Source organism: Epinephelus lanceolatus, chromosome 13, assembly GCF_041903045.1.
Source record: "Epinephelus lanceolatus isolate andai-2023 chromosome 13, ASM4190304v1, whole genome shotgun sequence".
Taxonomy (NCBI): domain Eukaryota; kingdom Metazoa; phylum Chordata; class Actinopteri; order Perciformes; family Serranidae; genus Epinephelus; species Epinephelus lanceolatus.
In genome coordinates, this window is record NC_135746.1 from 35256578 (window position 1) to 35270535 (window position 13958).

At 41.7% G+C, this 13958-nt stretch overlaps 1 protein-coding gene across 4 annotated transcripts in view; it reads right to left on the bottom strand.

Annotated features, from left to right (window-relative positions):
• fynb (FYN proto-oncogene, Src family tyrosine kinase b) overlaps positions 1-13958 on the bottom strand; it is a 112196-nt gene that overhangs the window by 9385 nt on the left and 88853 nt on the right. For 2 of the 4 annotated variants that reach the window (XM_033648376.2, XM_033648377.2), the window contains 4 exons: positions 11195-11359; positions 8795-8974; positions 5267-5343; positions 718-871 (listed from right to left, as the gene is read on the bottom strand). In XM_033648376.2, coding sequence (XP_033504267.1) covers positions 718-871; positions 5267-5343; positions 8795-8974; positions 11195-11359 — 576 coding nt within the window. Of the gene's footprint in view, positions 1-717; positions 872-5266; positions 5344-8794; positions 8975-10689; positions 10846-11194; positions 11360-13958 lie in introns of all 4 variants that reach the window. The other 2 variants (XM_033648381.2, XM_033648379.2) reach the window with 2 other exon arrangements.

Here is a 13958-nt window from a genome sequence, read left to right on the forward strand (position 1 = left end):
AGTTGGGTCATGTTAGGCTGAATGCCAATGTTTAGCATCTGTCAGCTATATTAAAGGTTTCACTTTTCAAAGCAAAGCTTAAAAAACATGTGCGTAGCAGAATGAGTTCATTTGTCGAGGGGAAAGGAGAATTCTCAAAATTGATGACAGCATTTTCTGAGCACAGACAAACGGCATCAACAGGAACAGCTGTTGTGAGCTCAAACTAACCAAGAGAGAGAGATGATGGACATTTAGTTAACCTAATATGACCTACTTTTGTGGTATTAGGATGTTACGTTCTTTACATATTAAGTAAAGGCTGTTTTAATATATATTTTTGCGTCATGGATGGACATATCAGTCAAATCCTACAACACAGTAAACAGCCCCACTGTGGACAGCTTCAGTGGTCAACACTAGAATACCATTCATTTCTAGTATACATGCCTTGTAAAGTCTTTGTGTCTCTGGAGCAGGGAGTGTCTGCTCTCTGTGTCAGTGTTAACAGAGAACAAATATTTGGAGCTGACTCTGATCGTGGCTTCACAGCTAACTATTTGCTGGTCAATTTGATGTGGGCGTGTTGCAAATTTGCGGTGCTCCCGCTGAGAGAATTTCCTCCATGACCTAATGCAGTCATACAGCGTGTGAATGTGTGTGAGTGGGAGCATTAAGTATGTCCATTCAACATTGTCTGTGTATGTGTGTGTGTGTTAGCGTAGAGGGATGCCCCACCTTGCCGAGCGGTGTATTCATTGTCTTCGATGAGCCTGGCAAGGCCGAAGTCGGCGATCTTGCACACCAGGTTGTCTCCCACCAGGATGTTGGCGGAGCGCAGGTCTCTGTGGATGTAGTTCATCCTCTCGATGTAGGCCATGCCTGCCGCCACCTGGAGCACAGCACAGTGAGCACGGCTGCATTAACACTCACTGAAAACATCCGCTTGGGATTGTTTCTGCTGAACACTGCAACTGTGTTGTTTCAGGAAACACGTAGAGAGAGCTCTTCCTAAATAAGAACCACTTTTAACTGTCAGCGTATTAAAAATATGGATAAATAATGTCTGGCAGAGGAAATATGTCAATCCAATCCTCTGAAAAAGATCTGTCGGCAAGTGATTCTGCAGAAGAAGAGCTTGTTTAGGAAGTAGTCTGAAGCAGAACAGAGAGCATCCTGTATCCCCTTGGCCTTTAGAAATGCCAATAGCTGATGGCAGCCATAACTCATACAGACACAGTTCCATTAACATGCAGCTCTAACAAATACCTCTGTGCTACCTGCTGAAAACAGAAAATCAGGTTAAGGGAAGTTTCATTGCAAAGATATCCTATTACAGGTGATTTATTACCTGCGAAAACTGTGGGACAAAAGCGGATGTTCTGCTATGGACTGAATATGTTAGTTACAAAGAAATGTGTGTTTATTCTGGGTTTTCTTTTAAATATATTTCAAATTAAAAGCCTATCAGCCAATTTGGGTTTGAGGCCCACTGAGCTGCCAGAAGGCGTTAAATGCAAAATATCCATCGAGAAGCACAGACGCAGCTTGAGTTCAGCTCACTTGCCCCCTAGTGGCCACAGCCAAAAATGCAATAACACATTTAATAAATAAACTGGTGAATGAATTATCATCTACCTCGTTAAGTCTTCTTAATAACAGAATAGGAAACAAGATAACTTTCATTTACTTATAACAATAAATTAAGTCCTTGTGTTGGGACAGTCTGCCCTGCCTCCCTTGGTCGGTGGGCAGCCATAGTCTGAACACTGTCTCTAATGTACACCCAGCATTTAAAACTTTGGTCACGCTGCCACCTGGAGATCCCAATACACGACAGACCTCTATGTGTTTTAACATATATGCTAAGGTTCATATTAGACACCATGGGGTAGTTGTGTCAACGAGCCTGCGAGGCTCAACATTGGAGAAACGCTAATAGCTGGGATCTGTATCTGGTTTACTGTTGAGTTACGTGGTTTGTGGTAATTCTCTCTCATTGGGCAGATTAGTCGGGATATGAAAATGCACCTGCTAGTATCCTGATTATCAGTTTTTGTATACAGTACAGGCCAAAAGTTTGGACACACCTTCTCATTCAATGCGTTTTCTTTATTTTCATGACTATTTACATTGTAGATTCTCACTGAAGGCATCAAAACTATCAATGAACATATGTGGAGTTATGTACTTAACAAAAAAAGGTGAAATAACTGAAAACATGTTTTATATTCTAGTTTCTTCAAAATAGCCACCCTTTGCTCTGATTACTGCTTTGCACACTCTTGGCATTCTCTCCATGAGCTTCAAGAGGTAGTCACCTGAAATGGTTTTCCAACAGTCTTGAAGGAGTTCCCAGAGGTGTTTAGCACTTGTTGGCCCCTTTGCCTTCACTCTGCGGTCCAGCTCACCCCAAACCATCTGGATTGGGTTCAGGTCCGGTGACTGTGGAGGCCAGGTCATCTGCCGCAGCACTCCATCACTCTCCTTCTTGGTCAAATAGCCCTTACACAGCCTGGAGGTGTGTTTGGGGTCATTGTCCTGTTGAAAAATAAATGATCGTCCAACTAAACGCAAACCGAATGGGATGGCATGTCGCTGCAGGATGCTGTGGTAGCCATGCTGGTTCAGTGTGCCTTCAATTTTGAATAAATCCCCAACAGTGTCACCAGCAAAACACCCCCACACCATCACACCTCCTCCTCCATGCTTCACAGTGGGAACCAGGCATGTGGAATCCATCCGTTCACCTTTTCTGCGTCTCACAAAGACACGGCGGTTGGAACCAAAGATCTCAAATTTGGACTCATCAGACCAAAGCACAGATTTCCATTGGTCTAATGTCCATTCCTTGTGTTTCTTGGCCCAAACAAATCTCTTCTGCTTGTTGCCTCTCCTTAGCAGTGGTTTCCTAGCAGCTATTTGACCATGAAGGCCTGATTGGCGCAGTCTCCTCTTAACAGTTGTTCTAGAGATGGGTCTGCTGCTAGAACTTTGTGTGGCATTCATCTGGTCTCTGATCTGAGCTGCTGTTAACTTGCGATTTCTGAGGCTGGTGACTCGGATGAATTTATCCTCAGAAGCAGAGGTGACTCTTGGTCTTCCTTTCCTGGGTCGGTCCTCATGTGTGCCAGTTTCGTTGTAGCGCTTGATGGTTTTTGCGACTCCACTTGGGGACACATTTAAAGTTTTTGCAATTTTCCGGACTGACTGACCTTCATTTCTTAAAGTAATGATGGCCACTGGTTTTTCTTTAGTTAGCTGATTGGTTCTTGCCATAATATGAATTTTAACAGTTGTCCAATAGGGCTGCCGGCTGTGTATTAACCTGACTTCTGCACAACACAACTGATGGTCCCAACCCCATTGATAAAGCAAGAAATTCCACTAATTAACCCTGATAAGGCACACCTGTGAAGTGGAAACCATTTCAGGTGACTACCTCTTGAAGCTCATTGAGAGAATGCCAAGAGTGTGCAAAGCAGTAATCAGAGCAAAGGGTGGCTATTTTGAAGAAACTAGAATATAAAACATGTTTTCAGTTATTTCACCTTTTTTTGTTAAGTACATAACTCCACATGTGTTCATTCATAGTTTTGATGCCTTCAGTGAAAATCTACAATGTAAATAGTCATGAAAATAAAGAAAACGCATTGAATGAGAAGGTGTGTCCAAACTTTTGGCCTGTACTGTATATGAAGCCTCTGTTAGACATGTTACATTTCCACTAGGGTTTTTTTTTTTTTGTAAAAGGGGAACTACGCCCATTTTCAAAATTCATCCATATTATTCCAATGGCCTAGGATTATCCAGTAAACAAGGACAACTCTGTCTTAACTGAATAAACTAAAATGCTAAAACTCCAAAGACAATGAATTGGGAAAGATGTTCCAGACGACCAGCACTTGGGAATGTTCTGAGTACATGGGTACATTCTCTGTGACATTACGGAGAACACTACAACAGAAGAAAGCTCATTTGGGTATAAAAAAAAAGGAAAAAACAAATGAAAGAAAGTAAACAAAGGAAATAGAAATTTTATGGGTCCACATAAACAGACAGATTCATTGTCTATTGAGCAGCTCCAGGCTTGATGACATCAAAAGTTTTAGAATTCCTTTTCTGGTTTCTGGCTTTGAGAGAGAGTTGCACATGTTCATAAATACTAACTGAACTTTCCTTGGTCATAGAAATAAGATATTGGAGTTCTTAATTTTGGGGGTTCCCCTCAACCCCCAACCTTAAAGTTCAAACTGCTCCTATGGCAGGAAGTGTTGTCTTTGACTGACGGTAACTTAAAAGTGATTGAAAAACAAGAAAAGAAGAAACAATTCTTCTACAGTTCAGCATTTCTGTTGTAGAAGAGACACTGAGTTACAGTTAAAAGTACTAATCATTCGTTGGTTTCATCTTCTGAAAATGGAGGATTTTTTCTTTGTTGTTTATGATTTTATAATGAATTTTTTTGGACCTTGGACTGTTAGTCAAAATACAAATAAGTCACCTGGGATTTTAGGAAATTAAAAGGGATATTTTCACTATTTTCCAACATGGACCAATCACTTAATAGAGACAATAATCTGCACATTTATAAAACCAGTCAAAGTAATTGTTAGTTGTAGCCCTACCAGCAGGAACTTCTTTCTACCCAATTACAGCTGCCTACCGAATCACCGCACAGAAGGAAGTGTGCATCTACTCATGAACGAGAGGCTCATGCTAGCGCGATATGTAAACATTAATGGCGTCAGTGGTGCTATGTGAGTAGTACAGTGGTGCTATGTGAGTAGTAGACGCATGCCTCCTTCTGCACTGTGATACAGTTGGCAGGTGTAGTTCGGCAGAAAGAAAATAGTTCCTACATGAAACTGCTCACAACAAGGTCTGCGGATTATCTTGAGTAACTAGGTCATGGTTTCTGGAAAGAGACATTGCTGTTGAGTTTTTCAAATTTATTTTTTTGGGCATTTTGAGCACCACAAGCCAGGTGCCATCCAGTTCCATTATACTGGAGAGAAGGCAGACATTTCTAAGGCTGATATCTCCAACCCTTGACAATTCACAGCAAATCCATCTAGATTGATAAATAGCATGACATCTAAGAGAAAAGGTATGTATTTTTTATTTTTAGGTGGACTGTCCCTTTAAGACTTTTTCCAAAGTTTCTGAAATCTTTTCTGTTGTTTTCAGGAAAGCAGAAACAAGTCCACTACTCATGTTACTTTCATATAACAGAAACAGACCAGTGACCTCAACACACAAAAGTAGTTTTTCGACCAAGGTTTACCTGTGCTGCCATGTCCACCAGGTTTGGCAGCTTCAACCCTCGCCCCTCTCCGTCCTTCAAGAAGTCCAGCAGACTTCCTGCAGCAGACATAAACACATGTCTGATGTCAGTCCGAGTACACATACACACACTGAAGACACAAACTGCTAGTCTTCGATCCACCAGCGAATCAGTGGTGCCCTACTGCTCCCACCCTCCACAGGAACTGTTTTTAATTCAGCAATTACCAACCACAAGCAATAATCTGACAGCTGAATGGTCCGGAGACATGAGGTTTGTAATTTGTCTATTCACTTCTGATTTATATCATCAACAGTAATGACAGTTAGAGGATAAATACAGGATTGTGGGATTTGATGACCACCACAAATACTTTGACATTCATAAAATTTCACACTGGGTCTTGCCTTTTGGAAACACATTCTCCTCTCCAACTTAATGGGCTGACCTAGATGTGGCAGCAGCCTCTGCATGCAACAGACACAGTGATGCACATCAAAGTTTACATTCTTGTGTTTTCTGGTGTTTAATGTGCGTCCACAGCTCTTTCTTGTGGGGTTTCTAAATTCCAGTGTTTTTGGAGGACTGTTTTGAAGACCTTAATCATCTTCAGTCTCTTTGAAACTCAGGGTTTACCAGAACTGTTCTTATTATTCTGACTGAAATGGAACAAAAACACTTCTGCTTAAATGAACAACATTTTTTGCAAAGCCGGCATGCTTGGCACATAATATATGGAATACAATGCTTTAGATCTAAACCTTTTTGTACATTTTACTGCGCTATTGTTTCGTTTTTTGTTATTGTGACAACTCAGATCAAACAAAGCAAAGAAGTTGAGACTAATCCCATTCATTTTTTTTTTTACCCACAAGCAGTAGGGCTGTCCATTAACATGTCAGTCCATCTACAAACACTACATTTACTGTGGGTATCACGGGTGCCACCTTCCCTTTGGATCCAAGATTTGAATCCAAACAGTACATTTGTATTATTCATGTAGATCCAGTGAGTTTTGGAAATGGGGTGAGAAAGAAAGGGAAAGAATCTGTGACATGATCTCCATGGAGTCTACTGTTCCACTTGTTCCACTTGCATAACGTTCCTGATGTTAGCGCTCTGAGCAGGGTCCAGAATTACCATTTGACAAATATTGAGTAAAAATATGAATTGGTAAATAAGAGAAATTATGTCAGCTGCCATTGGCGGGTTGCTGAAATAAGCCTATTCACTAGAAAAGTCTCATCACTTCAACACATAAGTTGATTGACCATATTTGGCTTTACACCAGCTCTGCACACTGGTGACGGAATGAAACGTATGAGTGTCAATAATTGTATTGCAATTCTTTGACTGACCCTCACTGTCCACTGTCTCTATGGTTACTTAGAAGAAAGAGGATGAAAAGATGTAGTGGAGTAGAAGTATAAATTAGCATAGAATGGAAATACACAAGTAAAGTACAAGTGACTCAAATTTCTACTTAAGTCAGCAATGGTACTTGAGCAAATGTAGTTAGATTCTGCCACTGCAAACAGGATCTTATCATTTGTTTGTGTTAAAATGTATTTTATGCAGTTAACCTAATGTGGAGATTGCATTTTTTGATAAATTTACAAAAAAATATTCATGCTTCCAGGAGGATGAACCCTTTCCTTTTTCAGCATACAAACTTTGCCTTTTTTTTTTTTTTGCTTCCCAAAAGGATAAACCCCTTAAGGCCTCAACACACTATGCTGATGGTCGGCCATTTGTGTTCGCCTGTGTCCCGCACCGTTGCCCCTCATCGGCCGCTGTCTGTTTTTTTCCAGCCAATTCAGCATGTTTAATCAGTGTAAGCAAGGGCAGAGCCCCTTGGTGAATGAAATCACCATCATTGGCAGGTCTGCTCACTGCATGAAAAGAGAAACTAAAGTGAGGAAAGTAAACAAATTGCTAAAATCAAGAAGTGAGACCAAAACAAACTTTTCTATTAAGTAAGATTATTTTTCTTAAGCCACTGAGATCTTTAGCACAAACATTTTGTGATAGTTTGTGTTATTGTTCAGTGGCGCATGGTAAATATGCTTTGTTCTTTCAACATTGGGTTGTGTTGTTAATGTGCTAACTGGCTAACTAGAAACAAGAAAGTTGTCTGGTTTCCCTTTTTGAATGACACATATAGACTGCCACAGTCTGCTGGTGTGGAGAATTATTTCCTCTTACGCAGGTGCAAAACGTATGTGCTGGTCGGCTGTAGTCTTTCTGGTGTGTTATGTGCAACTTTTTGGCCAAGACACAGGCGACGTGAGGATATGCAACAGTCTGCTTTGGTGGCTGTTAGTTCTTTGAAGTCAGTTTGGTGTGTCTGGGACTTTGGATTTTAATGAATAATATTTCCTCTCTCACAGCCCTACTGCGCTAACACTGTGTGCAGACATTTGTGAAGCATTTCTTACACTGACTTTATGGTTGAGCACCTCCTGAAAAATGTAAATAGACTTCGGGGCTACAGCAGCTATGGAGATATTATGTGGGGGCCACAACAGCTGTGGTCAGCAAGATGGCAGGAGAGATTGTTGATAGTGAGGACAATATAAAAGAGGTTGGACTCAGATATCTGCTGCCTTTGAGTAACACAAATCTAACAAAGACATCTTCACTGTGAACCTGCTGCTCACTTTGATCACTGCTCTCTTTCACAGAGAATGAAACAATGCAAACACGACTCTAGTATTCTTATATTCCAGTGGTTCCCGAAGTGGGTACAAAAGATGGACCAAATCATTGTAAATCTATTGTGTGTTCTTAAAACATTTCACCAAATGGTGAAAAAATGGTGTCACTGCATTAACAATGTTTAATATGCAGTTGTGTTGCAGCTAACGACATTGCAACTTACGATCACCAGTAATAACACAACATGCCGGCTCTAGAGTTTTTCAGGTTCACAGCAGACAGAAAAATATTTTTTGATATTTAAAGCAAAATCATCAGCATGTTGTACACTCTCTCCCTAACCTCTACATAATGGGTTCTGACACAATAATGGCTTTGGAAATGGATTTGTGCCATTTTGTTGCATAAAGCTTCAGGTTGGGTCGGCTTAGGGTTTTGTTATTTTCAAATATAATTCAGTAAGAAATGCCTCTCTTCCTCTCTCGGACTGTGCCATAATTTGTCTGTGTCCATGTGTGTCATGCACTGTAAGAAGGTACACAATGCTCTGGGAAACATATGGAAAGAGACAGAGACAAAGTGTTGCATTAGCCTGGCGAGCTAACCATCAGTAATGGATGACATATAGTAAAAATATAGCTTCAGGTCCTAAGTCAGGTATTACGGAGTGTTGTGAACACTGCAGCCTCAAAGGGCTGCTCATTAGTCATTACACTTTGGGTCTTGAATCCACTTTCTACAGTTCTGTTTTCTGTATGGAAGCTATTTTTTACTGTACTGAATAACTGCATAACTAAATGTGCGAAAAGTCATTGGGACTGAATGCTGTATCCATTCCAGTTGTGTGAATGCACATTTGTGTTCCTCTACCTTTGCCCATGTACTCCGTGACGATGTAGATGGGCTCCTCAGACACCACGGCGTACAGCTGCACCAGCTTGTCATGGCGGAGTTTCTTCATGATCTGAGCCTCCTCCAGGAAGGACTCGGGGGACATGGTGCCAGGCTTCAGAGTCTTCACTGCCACCTTGGTGGTGCCGTTCCACGTTCCTGGCGCACGCACACACATGCTGACATCAGCACAGCGGGAACATCGATTCATATTCAAATCACATCCTTTCAAAGTCAGACTTGCCAACCCCGCTGTCTAACCTGAGGAGCTGATTGGCAGCTGAGTCGACTGTAGTCATAAAACAGGGGGAAAAGTCTTGCTTTGAAATGACAATGAGATAAACATGCAACACAGAATGAGACCAGGAGACAGTATGAGAATCTGTTTGTCTGTAATTCTCATGCACAGAAGTCTGCTGAAGGATAATTAAATGGGTATGAGATTTAGAGTGGACCTTGATTTGAAATGGCTTTTAAAAGCCAGGAGAGGGATCCAGCAGGGCTCTGAGAGCCACAATACGCCAACGCGGAGCAGATAATCCTTTGTAGGATGATTAACAAAGGCAAGCCTGTAAGCTCCTCACTGGTTTCATGCCAGTTACTGCAACACAGCATGACTATGCCACCAATGTGCTCCGCCTCTGGCTACTACGCATAGTAAGATATGGATCACTGTAATCACTTCAACAAAGTAGTACTCCATTTATCTCATTCTGTGACAGTAATGGGTGCAGGGATATTAGTATGTGACCCAAAGGAAAAACACAGCCTATCAGCTAACATTTGGTCTACTCTACATGTGTTTGGGGGTTTAATTTCAGAGTAAGTCCATAAATCAGAGTAGGCTTTTTTAGTGATGCAGCTGTGGACACATTTGGGGAGTCAGGACTGAGTGGGTGATGGTCACCTGCTGGGTTGTGAGGTAATAGGATCCCAGAGGCTGGGTGTCATTTGGGAGAAGCCCTGTCCTCAGTATCTGTCCAGATGGAATTGCTATGATAAGAATGCACACCCTAATATTCTGCAGTATGGAAGTCCAAAATGGCCAAAACTAAACATTAATACATTTTTTAAATAAGGAGAGTAAAACATATGTATGAAAATGAGCAAATAAACAGTAAAATTACGTAACAAATCATTGAAACGTTTGCATGCAAGCAATTAACATTACTGGGAAAATTTTATTTAGTGTTTATTTAAGTGTTTGCAGATAAATAATATTTCTCTAGTGTGCGCACCTCTAAGACGACCTGTGTATGTGGTCAATTGAAAGGAGCGCAGCGACACAATGTTGACAAACTAGCACTAGCAACTTTAGCTTACAAGCTAGTGACTGTTTTTTTAGCTTAACAAGACTACAGATGCTAGCTAGCTAGCTAACTAGCCAGTTATAAGGGCAAATGTTAACAACAGTAGCTAGCCAGCAAATTATTATTTTTTTCTTCTTTTGAGAAAGCACTCTGTGAAATGGCAAACACAGTCTTCTTCTTTTTGTGTTTTGCTTTGCTTTATACATTTATCTTTATCCATTAACTGTAATATTGACCCTTTTGGAGTTCCATACTGCACTCAATGCTGTATTCAATTAATTACTGGAAATAACAGCAAAGCAGAAATTTGTATTTATAAATAAGAACTGATTTTTCTAAAGGCTTTTTTTATGGATTATGTTTAACAAACACAAAAATCCTTCAGGAATGCTGGAGAGGGATAAGAAAGCAGTTGCTTTCATCTCCAATTAGCAGACAAAATTGCAAACAGTTTCTTGGCATACTTAAGAATGCCAGGGAAAGGATAAATAAAAATATTCACATTTATTTCCAGGGTGGCCCAAGGTAAACAACAAGGGTACTTTTTGGGGGGGATTTCCTTACCGTAAAACACATCAGCAAAACATCCTGTCCCCAGCTTTACTTCCAAATCAAGTGTGTCTCTGCTGATCTCCCAGGCATCATGACTCAAGCCCATAGTGTCAGGGATGTAGTTCACACACACGCCCGTTAAATTAAAGCACAAACCATCCGCACTCTCTACATGGGGAGGGAAGGCAAGGCACACAGGGTTAACTACAGGGGAGAGGAACATGCAGTGAGGGACATGGAAGGGAGCCATCTTCAGACTGTGGGAGCAGAGTCTCCTGACACTCTGGATGTTTTTCCAGATGATTTTGGTCGGGAGGGGTCAGAAACCAGAAGCATTTCCCTGGCAAAAGTCCCAAACTGAGAATTATCAAAATTTCTTGCCCCATTTTCTCATTTGATCCCCTCCCTTCCCAGGCCAGATTATCTGCTTGTGTTTTGGAGTCGGTCTGGTGTCTCTGCTGACTCAGTGTGGCCCCTTCCATGCGGCCTCTTCTTCTGGAGGCGACTGGATCCGTACCCATCCAGACCTCCCCAAACTGCCCATTCCCAAGACGCTTGATGAGCTGCAGCGACTCCCGCGGGATCTCCCACACGTCTTTGGTTTTAACAGACAGGTCGGCGAGGCGTGGCATCCCTTTGTGACAGGGAACCACCAGGCGACAGCAGAGCCCGGCAGCTCGGTCTGCACGCGCCGCACAGCATTGCACAAATAAGAGCAGAGACAGAAATGCACAGAGAGTTAGCAGAGCATTCTGCAGCAGAGGGGAAAGTCCCAAAGCAACACAAGAACTAGAATGAAAAAGAGCAGCGTAAACATGAAAATCAGGCTGCATCCAGGTCAGGGGATCCAGTAGTAATCGGTCTAATGTGGTCTCTGTGTTCCTAACTGATCATCAAATCAACCAGAGAGCTCACTCTTTATTCCTCTCCATCTATCAACTGATATATAACTTTAACTTCGGTAGAGCACATCATTATTCTGGGCTGAGAGATGCAGCTACAAAATTTTCTCTTCCTGACTTGCACTTTATTATCATCAGGGACAACTGGCAGTGACATATACACTCAGTTGCCAGTTTATTAGGTACACTAAGCAAAAACAAACGCTATGTAAAACAACAGTGACCAAATGTTTCCCCTTCTGTTCCTGACACTGAATAATGGCAGATCATCATGGTGTCAGGATGAGGTTGACCTTTGAGATATAAAATGTCATCACTTCATCATTTTAGTCTATTAGACATTTGTGTAAAATTTTGTCAGAATTGACATATACATTACATCCAAAAACATGTCTTGTGAGGTCACAGTGACCTTGACCTTTGACCAACAAATTCTAACCACTTCATCCTTGACCCAAAGTAAAAGTAGAAATTTGAAAAACTTCCTTCAAGGTGTTCTTGAGATATTCCGTTCACGGGAATGAGAAGGTCACAGTGACCTTGACCTTTGACCACCAAAATCAAATCAGTTCAGTTCAGCATTGAGTCCAAGTGAACGTTTGTGCCATGTTTGAAAAAAAAAATCCCTCAATGCGTTCTTGAGATATCGCGTTCACGAGAATGGGACAGACGGATGGACGACCTGAAAACATAATGCTTCCGGCCATGGCTATTGTCAGCGTGGTGGCATAAAAAAGGGTTGCTTTTTCATGTAATGCACCTGGAAAATATTATGTTGAGGACACTGTCATACTTTGTTGTGCAATGTGATTGGATTGTCACGGTGAGCCTATCTGGCATGTCTACTTGAAATTTGTGTGTACTGGCATGAGCAGCATAGGGTTGGCTCAGGCTTGCCAGATTATCAAATCTGAAAATACTGAAAGCACATCTCCTCGTCCATGTCCCGCATTTGTTGGACCAAACACATTCACCTATAGTTCCCTTGTCCACCTGTCTTCTCAGCAGAAGTAAGTTTAAAATCTCTTGTTGTTGTCTAGCATGTTGTAAGGCCATACAGAGTGGACACTATTTGTTGCAGGACATTTAAATAAACCTGTATAGCTAGATGTAGCTTTGGAGTTGTTTTAGGGATACCTGGTGCTAGGATGTTATTTAGGATATAATTTTCTCCACAGTATCTTGAGGTCTTTTTGCAGTGGCCCAATCTTGCTGAATGAATAAACAGTAAAAATATCTCATCCTGCAGTTGAAGCTGGAGAAAAACAAGTGTGGGTGCAGGTTATAGGAAAAATAAGGCTCGATGTTATGGCCCACTTTGGGTAATGGCATCTCCGACTCGCATATACTTTACGATGATGACAGTAATTTATGTAAAGAGATAGCTCCGGCTGTCAGTCACTCATCTGAGAAATGTACATCTACAGTTGTGGTTAAACATAAAGATGGAGCGCTGGGACTTTACGCACCATGAGAAGCATTAATGACCATGCTTGTTTAGGCAACTGAGTGGCACTCCAGCTGCTTCCATTTCGATCTTCTCTGGCTGATGACACTGTGTCGTCTGTGTCATGAAATCAAACATCTCTTGCTTTTACTCTGGAGGAAGCTCTCATGTTTGCTCGTGATTGATTAAGCCAGCAGGTTAGGGCAGAGTTTCCGTTTGTACCTCCATGCTGATATCTAGTGAAACCCCCTTCTTACACAGCAGGGACAAAGTGACCCCCCTTCCTCCCCCTGCCGCCAGTGATAAGGCCCCAGGTTGTTTGCATGAGGCAGTAAAGACGAGATAAAGGCCTTGCGTCTCACCCATGGGAGTGTTCAACCTGCAACTCGGCCATCAAAGCCCATCTGGGCTGCCTGTCTGCTGCCTCAGCTGTTCCGCTCAGACATCAATACAGCTCTATGTTCACTCTGCTGGTTGTCATAAAACCTGTCAATATGTGGACTGTATCCACGCACCATGCATCAAAACAGCCAGTGTTTCCTAGAAAGGTGTGACAGCTTCAACTGATGAACTTTGTGCTCTGATAAGTTCATCACTCCCTGATTAAAGCACATTACATTTTAAAGGACTTATCTCTTAGATCTTCATCTTTGTGACAGAGCAATTATTCAACCTGCTACTAAGATTACATCATCATTTAATTTCAAACTTTCTAACTGGCAGCCGTGAGAGGTATTTTAAAACAGGCACTGATCCAACCTGGGCAAAATGAATTAATGGGCACAGACTGCACCATTTTTCACCAGGATTGTCTCGTTCGGACAAACAAAACCTTCAGAAGAATGTGAAAGATGCTATAGTCACATACAGATTTCATACACAGTGCCTTCAAATTGTGACTATGCAACTTTTGCTGAACCACAGGTCGCGAT